At 47.6% G+C, this 9,953-nt stretch overlaps 1 protein-coding gene across 2 annotated transcripts in view; it reads left to right on the top strand.

Moving 5' to 3' along the window:
• The first annotated feature begins 272 nt into the window (after positions 1–272).
• Positions 273–9,953, top strand: part of TGFB2 (transforming growth factor beta 2) — an 80,770-nt gene continuing 71,089 nt past the window's right edge. For both annotated transcript variants that reach the window (XM_047077226.1, XM_047077225.1), the window contains exon 1: positions 273–618. In XM_047077226.1, coding sequence (XP_046933182.1) covers positions 273–618 — 346 coding nt within the window. The remainder of the gene's footprint in view (positions 619–9,953) is intronic.

Genomic DNA, 9,953 nt, shown 5'->3' with positions numbered 1-9,953 from the left:
CTTTTTCTTACTCCCCAAAGTTAGGGTTCTCCCTGCCCACCGTGTGTTAATGTTTCCACTTTTGGAACGACCTGCATCTTCTTTTTAAAGGAATTCAAGCAAGATACCTTTTTCCATTGGACGTTGACTCTCGATTGTTTGCAAAAGTTTCGCATTAAAAAAAAAAATCTACCTGATCTGTACTTGAGAGTTGTCGGTTTCTTTTTTTTTTTTCCTTAGTTTTTTTTTTACCTTTTTTTTTTTTTTTAACTTTTTCCACCTTTGAAAAAAAAATGCACTACTGTGTGCTGAGCGCTTTTCTGCTCCTGCATCTGGTCACGGCCGCGCTCAGCCTGTCTACCTGCAGCACGCTCGATATGGACCAGTTCATGCGCAAGAGGATCGAGGCGATCCGCGGGCAGATCCTGAGCAAGCTGAAGCTCACCAGCCCCCCAGAAGACTATCCCGAGCCCGAGGAAGTCCCCCCGGAGGTGATTTCCATCTACAACAGCACCCGGGACTTGCTCCAGGAGAAGGCGAGCCGGAGGGCGGCCGCCTGCGAGCGCGAGAGGAGCGACGAGGAGTACTACGCCAAGGAGGTTTACAAAATAGACATGCCGCCCTTCTTCCCCTCGGAAAGTAAGTACTGTTTTTCGCTTCCATTCCCCGAGGCTTAGCGTTGCCCGAGGCTCTCGGGGCCGCCACGACTCCAGGGATCGCCCTTCCCGCTCCGGGTCCCCGTCTGCGCTCCCCCCCGCCTCCCCGTCCTCCGTCCCACCCACCTCCTCGCCACTCGGGTGCCTGAGAACGTTAGGCTTGCAGTCGGCGACTTTCGACTTAATTTTCTCCATTTCTCCCTTCCCCCAACGCCTCGGTCCCGTACGAGGCGCGATTCTGTCCTTCTGGCCCCCGAAAGTCTCTTCTCGGCCACCAGCCAGGAGTCAGCCCCCCTCCTCTGTCAAACGAGAGGCGCTCCCTAGGGCAGGGTCAAGCTGCGACGTCCCGGTGGGCTCGTTTTCTTGGCTTGGCGCGGAGCCCGCCGGGCCGGCGCACCAAGGGTTAAAAAAAAAGTGGCTCAGAGCTAGCCTCTCCGGAAGGCGCCCCTTTCCGGGCCGACCTATCAGCGGGTTCCCCAAGCCTTCCCTATTGTCTCTAACGCCCCGAAAAATGTCAGCATCGTCGACACAAAACCCGGTTTGGAGACCCCTCGAACACTAACTCGACACCCTCGACTCTCGCATCTGTTGCCACAGCTGGGTGTTTACACTCCCCGCAGAGCGAGCCCTCGTCACCACGTCCCCTTTTGAGTTCACCTGGAGTGGTAGAAGGGACAACGTCGCTTCTGACGGGGCTTAAAAGCGTTTTACTTGGCGTTATTTTCCAGAATCCACTCAGACCTGTCTTAAGATCGCTGCTGGAGCAGATCGGTTTCCTCACGGGGTTTACCGTTTATCTTTCCTACTCCTAGAGCCTCGGCTCCCGGCCCTTGCACAGGCTTCCTTGCAGTAACTTTGGTGCATTCCTAAATCTCACGTAGGGTAGAAGACAGCCGATTTTTTCTTTTTTTAAACTGGCTTCTCGGAGGGCAGCTGGCGTATAGTAGCAGAGGGAGTAGTAAAGTGATTTATCGTGCAGTTCCTTTGGGGGGGGGGGGCGGGGAGAGGACAGTTAGCTGAGAATGGTATCCAAGTTCTTAAAGAAAAAAAAAAAAAAAGAAAGAGAAAAAAAAAGCATCATCCTCCAGTGATACCTGAGAGGGTTAAATACCAGGAAGAAGAAGAAGAAAAAAAGCTTCTACATTTGCTATTCCAAATCCCCAGTCATAAACTTTTCATTGGTTGCCCATTTCTCTCCTCCCCTTTCCATGCCCTATATACTTGCTGGCCGCCTTCACAAAGTCTCTGTGTCTTGCCTAAATAGATAATATGGCCATCTTAGTACTTTTGTCCTAGAGGCTCTAATTGCAGGGTGGTACTTCTCCTTCTTAATATTTCTTTTTAGTCTGACAAGTCCCAGTCCTGCGACTTTTCCCATGGCTTGTACTTGCGGGTCTCAGAACGTCAGCCCGTGTATCTAACCCCAGTCTTCCTGGCCACCTTTCTTTGGCTGCACCTTCTCGACTTCTTGTTCAAGAGCGGAGCAGATGCGGGGGATCCTGGCCAGCGGGATGGTTTTAGTACCGTCACGAGGGCCTTCTTCAACCGCGGTGATAAATGCAGACACCCCCGCTTACTCCCCTCCGGAAGTAAAGCTTTCTACCTGGGGTGGAGCCAAGGAGATATTAGGAAAGAAAGTTGACTGTAATTGGCCCACAGTGCTTGAGACCAAACAGAAAGTCGAGTGAGTCCGTGTGCTTTCTCAAGCACGTGTATCCGTTCTACGGGTATTTGGGCTGGTAGGTAAGGGAGGTTATATAGAATCTGCACCGCATTTACCTGCGAAAGTTCAGATGAATTGCCAGCGCTTTTGTAACAGACAGGAGGTCTGATCTCTGCTCCTCATTAAGACAGGTGTGGAGAGAGCAAGTTACCTAAGAGGGTGTTGATTCCTTGCCCTTTCTGGTGCATCTCGGCCCAAATTGCTGAGATGATGCAGCCCAGAGTAATGATCATCAGCAAATTGGAAACATCCTCAGATTGTTGGGATTTCAGAGGATGTCACCGGAGATCACCGGTGGATTCTCTTCTCTATCCTACCTCCGGCCACCAAATAGATTAAAAGCTCTGATAAGTCCGGTATAAAAAAATATATGCAGATCCTATCAGTTTTCATACAAAGAATGCAGCCTTCTGTGGAAGTTTAGGAGCAGAAAACCATATTAAGAGCAGATTCGATACTACTGTGCAAGGGCTGCGGATAATTTTATAGAAAGTAGGTTAACTGATTTTCCAGCACTTTCTAGTTATACTGGAATATAGTGAAGCCTTCCAAAAAAAAGGGAGAAAAGAAGAAATCACTCCACCATATTTTTAAAGAGCAAATTGAAAGTACAGCTTTGGCTTCTATACCAGCTTTCCCTCTTTAGGACTTTCCACCCAGCTTTTAACTCGGGCGTCACTGAAGTAACCGTGGGGAGGAGTGTGCCTGTCATTTCTTGCAGTGAATCCGGCAAGGGTCATAAGCCCCAGAGATGAAGGCATGGGAAAGATCACTGGTTCACTTTTTACCACCAACTTATTAGTGTTCAGGGAGTGACTTCAGCTCAAATATTACAAATATGCTCTAATTATACTCAATGAGCTATATATCATTACAGATTGCTGATAGCCCTTTGTGGGACATTTTATACAGTTCAGACTAAATATTTTTAGCAATGTGGAGATTTAAAAGTAAAAATATAAGAGATATTGTATATGCCCTCAGGCATATTTTGTTTTAAATATTATCCTTGGCCCAGCATACTGTATAAATATAGTAAATATGAATAGAACTGGCCAGGTGCCAATCTCCTAGGATGAATTTTAGTCAAGAAGGTATTTATGGGATATAAATAATACTGTGTCAACATTTAAAGAAGGGGTCTGATTAGGTTTGAATTTATTCATATTGATCTTTTCACATGCTGTTGGTTTAAGGCTCAAAGTGGAGTTATGCTAAGGTTTACCGATAGTTTACCCAGTGGGAATTAGTAGCCGTCTAGTCCTTTTGACAATGCACTTGATGTTCAAGGCACATTGATTTGAAAGACACTGCACACAGCTTTAGAAATTTTGAGAGTGATTCCGTCAACTAGGGTAAGAATCCAAATGATTGACAGTTGGAATCGGTAGAGGCTTGGACAATCAAGAGAAGAAAGAGAAAGTTTCACTTTCTATCTTTCCTCTTACTTTTTCCATCATCACAGATCGGGCAGTGTTGGGATCCTAACAGGTGGTGATTCCGCCCTCCCCCTCCCTTCCCGGGAACCTGTGGCAATGTCTGCAAACAGTTTCGGTTGTCATGACTTGGTAGGGAAGGGGTGCTACTGGCATTGACTGGGTAGAGGCCGGGTTCTGTTGCTGACCCCCCTAAAATGTACAGGACAGATTCCCCCCCTCCACTCCCACCACCACGTACATCAGACACTCGTCCAGCCCCAAATGTCAATAATGTGCATGTTGAGAAGCCCTAGTAAGCCTGGTATTGATTTTGGCTTATTCAGTTCTGCTAGGAGTGCCATTTTAAAAGTAATATCCTAACCATAAAATAACTGAGTGTCCAAAAGGACATTAACCTGAGAGCATCGAATAGAAAGATAATCGGAAAGTTATCTTAATTAAGTGGGAGTATGTACTGGACCAGTGTGGTGTGATATGTACATTCTTATTATGCTCTCCGAGCACCTAAGTTGAAGACATCAAAACTCCCCATTCATTTAGCCTAAATAATGATGCTGCCCCACCCATCAGTGACTTCGGGCAGCAGCAATATGATGTTAGAACAGAGCAAGAAGAAGTGAGGAGCTGTCTTGGATTTTCCTTGCAAGGAAAATCAGCAGTTCGTGTTAATGAAGAGTAGACCCTCCACCCTAGGCACCGGAAGAAAGTAAATAATTGTGTTGGTTCATTCTATCCAATTGAGCTAGATAAACTGAAAGCTACAGCCCGAGACATCACCATGAGGTTTCCTTTGTAATTGTGGCACGTGAGAGTTAAGCATTCAATAGCAAACAACCTCCTTTTCTATTTCCCCTGTAATTTTCCAAGTGAAATCATGGAATGTAGAATGAATACCAATAGCACTATGGTTTGGGTGACTTCAACTTAAGATTCTATTCATGGACATGTCTTTCTGTATACGGATTGCTGGACTCTTGGCCAGCTGCCCAATGAAGGCAAATGTTAGCAATTGCTGGAACAGAGTAGTATTTTTGTTTTATATTCAGGGGTTTTATTTTTTAAGATTCTGTGTGTCCGGAGGTATGAGAAAGAAAGAGAGCAAGATCAAAGACAAGCGGATTTGACCCCTTGACTTGTACCATGATTGAGTTATTAACACCCAATGGACCAGGCTTTAATTTCTGCATTTTTAATTGTATCATTGCTTGTCCTAACTCTAGTGCCTGACTGTGGTTCCATTGAACTTAGGTCACATTCTTTCAGGATTTCCTCTCCTTTCCTCCTTTTGCTTTTCAAAGACTGGGAGAAAGATGCTGTTTATAACCGGAGGAGTTGGGCCGCTTTTGTTGCCAGGTGAGACCAAGCTCGCTGCAAGCTTCTCCTGAGGCGTCCCCATCCCGTGGAGGCTGGGCTTTGCGAAGCTAGAGGGGCAGGTGGGGACCTCTTGACCCGGCAGAGGGACCTGGAGCCCTCTGTGTCTCCACAGCGACCCCTGGGGTCTACTCACGGAGCTGCACTTTCTAAATTCTGACTTTTCCCTGGCGAGAAGACGCTGATGTAACCTAGTCCGAGCATCTTTCATATAAAGATATGAAAGAATGACAGATCATTTTTCCTAGAGGAAACTGAGACGCGAAAAAAAAAAAAAAGGGCTAATGACTCACTGCTGATCCCACATCAAATCTGGGTTAGCACCGAGGAGGTCACTGACTGTTAGGCCTTCGCCCAGAGATTACAACACACTTCGGGCTGCATTTTTAGAAGGTTAGGGAGACGGAGTGGAGGAGCCGGGCCCCGGGCGGGCGTGCTGGCGACCACCGGGTGGCTCTCGGTCCGACCCCGCCCCCCGCCCCCCGCCCCCTGCCGCCGCTCCCACCCCCCTCCCCGCTTTCTGCTGTAAGGTGAGCAGCCTCAGGGCAGAGAGGCTGCGAGAAGGAGTTCTGAAAACAGCCCTTTCAGCTGTCTTGATGTAGCATTTCCGGTCCTGACGGATCCTGGAGAGAGGATCTGGATTTGCCAGATGTGCTCGCTCTACGCAGGCAGCCTTTCTCCTGCAGGGTGTATTCCACTTTGCAGATTCGGAACAGCTTGATGAAATGTGCTTTTGGCCCAGATAAACAAATGTTTCCATTGTCATTTTGAAACCATATGGTGCGCTTTTGTTTTTTAATATTCTTTAAACAAAGATCGTTTTAAACCTAGGGATTCAGCGTTCTCCAGGTATTTTAAATTAAATAGCTCGCTAAAGATTCTTGGATGGGTTTGCTAGACTCAAAGCCGGCCTCTTCACTTGTTTAGGAGAAATTCGCATCCTGCTGCAACCACCGCGGGGTGGGTAGTCATTTGTTTCTTTCCTAACGTCGGAAATCCGGAAGTGGGTGTTGAACTGCACTGCCCTGTGACCACCTTGCGCCCTGGGGCCGGCTTGGTGGCCTTGGCTCTGCGTAAAACTGCCCTTTGACCTCTTCCCCACAGTCTCTGCATTACCTTCTTCTTCAGCTATTCTGGAATATCTGCGTGCATGGCCGTTACCTTCACTTTACCAGGCCTCGCTTTCTTCCCTTCTAAAGATGGAGAATATACCTGTGTCCTAGGGTTGTCGGGTGGAGGATGGCCTGCGGAAAGAAGCGCCTAGCTCTGCGTGCAGCACGCAGTAGGTCTTCTTTGCAGCTATTGGTTCATTGAATCTCAAACATCATTGATTTTCAGAAGCGCCATTAGTTTGTGTGGCACCAAGAAAGCAATATCACTGACCATTAATTCTACCATGCCGCTAATTGTAAGACACATTAAAAAGAGGGATTTTTGGGGCGCCTGGGTGGCGCAGTCGGTTAAGCGTCCGACTTCAGCCAGGTCACGATCTCGCGGTCTGTGAGTTCGAGCCCCGCGTCAGGCTCTGGGCTGATGGCTCGGAGCCTGGAGCCTGTTTCCGATTCTGTGTCTCCCTCTCTCTCTGCCCCTCCCCCGTTCATGCTCTGTCTCTCTCTGTCCCAAAAAAATAAATAAACGTTGAAAAAAAAAATTAAAAAAAAAAAAAGAGGGATTTTAGAGATATTAAAGTGGGATTAAAAGCAGGGCTCCGGGAACTACTCCCGCCAGCCTGGAATATCACTGGTACCTTCACTTCATTCTTGTCTTTGTATTACTTCCACTCAATGGATCCATTTCCCTTGCTTACTTGGATCGGGCTTTAGGTGACCTTTGTGGCGTAAGAGACTGGGGAACAAAGGCGGGAAGGGCTGGTAATCCACTGGGTCTAGTGCTGTCTGTCTTCGTATAGGAAGCCCTTGAGAATTTAGGCTTCTTAGGTAAGATTTCAGATTTCTTAGATAAAATCCAAGACCTCTCAGGGTCTGGCCCCTCCTTGCTCAGCCCCACGTCTTGCTAAATCCCTGCATGAAAACTACACTCTGGCCACAGCAGCCTGTTTGCCTTTACCCAAGTGGGCCATTTATTTTTGTGCCTCCGGGCCTTTGTCTGTGCTGTGTCTTCTGCTTGGAGATCCATCTTTTAACACCTTTCAACAGCCTTTGAGCTTTAGGCAGATGTCAAAGCCTTTGATTTGTGAATTAGTTCATCCTGTGCAGCCTCGCAAGACGGATAACTCATCTCTACGGCAAGCGGCCTCTTCTCTTTTGCCGTCGGGAAAATCTAGCCAAATTCCAGCTGGCTTCTTCACCGGTTTGTAAATTGCCTCAGAACGGGAGCTGACTCTCACAGAAACTAGCGCGTCGTATTTGCTCAATACCTGCCTCATAAACGAATGAGCATTTCCCTTTAGAGAATAAGATCGACCTACCAGACGAAGGATTTATGGTTCCCAAGCATCAGGACCAGGAGATGTAGAGATGAAATCGACTCCCCTTCGTTATCAGAGAGAATGTGCCCCATGGATCCTATCGCTGTGGGAACGGCAACACTGGGCTTCTCGTACCCATACATTTCCTGTTTCCGGTTTTACAGATAATAAAGAGCATCATGGTGAGAATGATAATGATGGCAGCCAACCTTCGCTGGGCGCTGACGATGTGTCAAGCACAGTCTTAAATATTTTACATGCAAGGCCTCATTGGATCCTCACCAGTAACCCTATAAAGTCCGTACTAGTATTTTCCCTGGGACATATGAGGACCTGGACGTAACTATTTCTATCAGGGATGTGACTTATTAAAGTAAGGCTCCTAGTTACCACAGATAATCGAGATCCTAAAATAAGAGACCAGGAAATGGAGAGCCTGACTTTCCTGGCCCTCTTGCAAAACGATGTAGCACACCCGCAGAAGAGTGGTATCTCTCCTCTCCTACCATGAATCATGTTGTTAAGCTCTGAATTCTTTCCCTACAGAAGGCATTATACCACTGAGGCCATGGTCCTTTTCCCATGGTCCTCTTCCCTGCCTTTAACACATTCAACGTTTATCTTTATATTTGGTTGATGCAAAAATGCTGATTTATCAAGTCCCTGGTTTTGGCCTGGAGCTGCAGCCATTTCTTCACCAACGTTTTGATAGGTTTGATGGAAGGAGGATTCATCCTGTCTCTTTCAGAGAATTAGTGTTTTGGGGGAGGCAGGTTGGTGTGGTAATGAGCACGGGGATAGCATCAAACACAAGGCCGATGGCAGTTGTTAGAACGTGGTCTTGTTTTAGTTAGCTAGTTAGCAGCTTCGCTGGTTCGGCGCCTGTTGTCCAAACTGCCTGAGGGACGTTTAACTTGCTTCCTGCTGAATTCCGATCTTGACTGTGCCATTCGTGGCTTTGTGGCCCCTTATTTAACCTGACCTCAGTTTCTTCTCTTCTAAAGATAAAGAAAGAGACACCGGGGTGACTCAGGCAGTTAAACGTCCGACCCTTGGCTCAGGTCATGATCTTGCAGTTTGTGGGTTCGAGCCCCGCATTCAGCTCTGTGCTGACAGCACGGAACCTGCTTGGGATTCTCTCTCTCTCTCTCTCTCTCTCTCTCTCTCCTCTGCCCCTCTCCCTCTTCTCTCTCTCTCTCAAAATAAATAAATAAACTTTAAAAAAAAATAAATAAATAAATAAATAAATAAATAAACTTAAAAAAAAAAGTAAAGATGAAGACAATAACACCCGTTCCCTAGCGTCAGAAAGGACTGATGAAGACGTGGGTAAAAAAGTATCGAGTGCAGCCGTTTCCGGCACCTACTAGGCTTGCTTTGCATTGAATCTCAAGGGCATCTTGTGGCGCAAGTTCAGCACGTTAATTTCCAGTTTTGATTTTTTTTTTTTTTTGACATCTCAAGATGTTACCAACTGTTTCAAGGGGTGTATACATGTTTAGGGAAAACATGTCCCAAGTATTTTAACCGATCTCTCTTGACTATGCATATGGCTCACGTAGCATTCACCCCTTTATCTTTCTCGGCCAGAAAGTTTGAAATGCAGTGACGCAGGGAGCGGATGTCGTTCCTAAGAGGCTGATACTAAGAGGGTGCTTCTGTGTAAGGTGCTTCTGGGCCTGGTTCAGTCCTTCTTCACAGGTTTGCTGCCCCTGCCCCGCCCCCTCTCCCGCCAAGCGAGAGTCTGCTGAGATGGAATCCAGGCCGTTTGCACTCAAGGCTGAGCCGGGTCAGGCAGCCAAAGTTAAGCTGTGGTGGACCTCATTTCACCTCCATAACCAAGCACTGGCCGCAACAGTTTCTTAGCTGTCAGGTGATTCATTTTTAAAAAGGCCTTAGCGACAAATGACATCAGGGAGTAGAAGTCTCCACGAGGAAGATGGATGGCAGGAAGGAGGGAGGGTGGCCCAGGGTCACCACAAAGGGTCTGAGGAGGAAATGAAAACTTGGGAGGTGATAGCCGAGAGGAGAGGCCTCACCAGGCCCTGGGCGGCTGTTCCCAGTGCAAGATGTTCTCCGTGCGAGGGAGCCTCCTGCTTTCCTGGGGCAGCCGACTGAAGCCATTTCATTGGTGTGAGAAAAACATTGCCGTCCAGGCGGAGTTGCGTTTACCGGATGTAGCCTCTGCTGGATTTCTCAACAGCCGAGAAAGCCATCATTTGTGGACCAGGACGATCCCTTCGTTCTCTCGCATGAGCCCTTGGATATGTTATCACCCGACAAGTTGGAAGCGTGGGGCTTCGATACCCCTTTCACCGCGGGGACTGAGCAATTGGAGGCAAACGGAAAATGCTTTC

Source organism: Lynx rufus, unplaced genomic scaffold (assembly GCF_022079265.1).
Source record: "Lynx rufus isolate CCGP_SWC_20201006 ecotype Redwood Valley unplaced genomic scaffold, mLynRuf1.p SCAF_15, whole genome shotgun sequence".
NCBI lineage: Eukaryota > Metazoa > Chordata > Mammalia > Carnivora > Felidae > Lynx > Lynx rufus.
The sequence above is the reverse complement of the archived record's forward strand: the minus strand, read 5'-3'. Positions and strand labels throughout refer to the sequence as shown.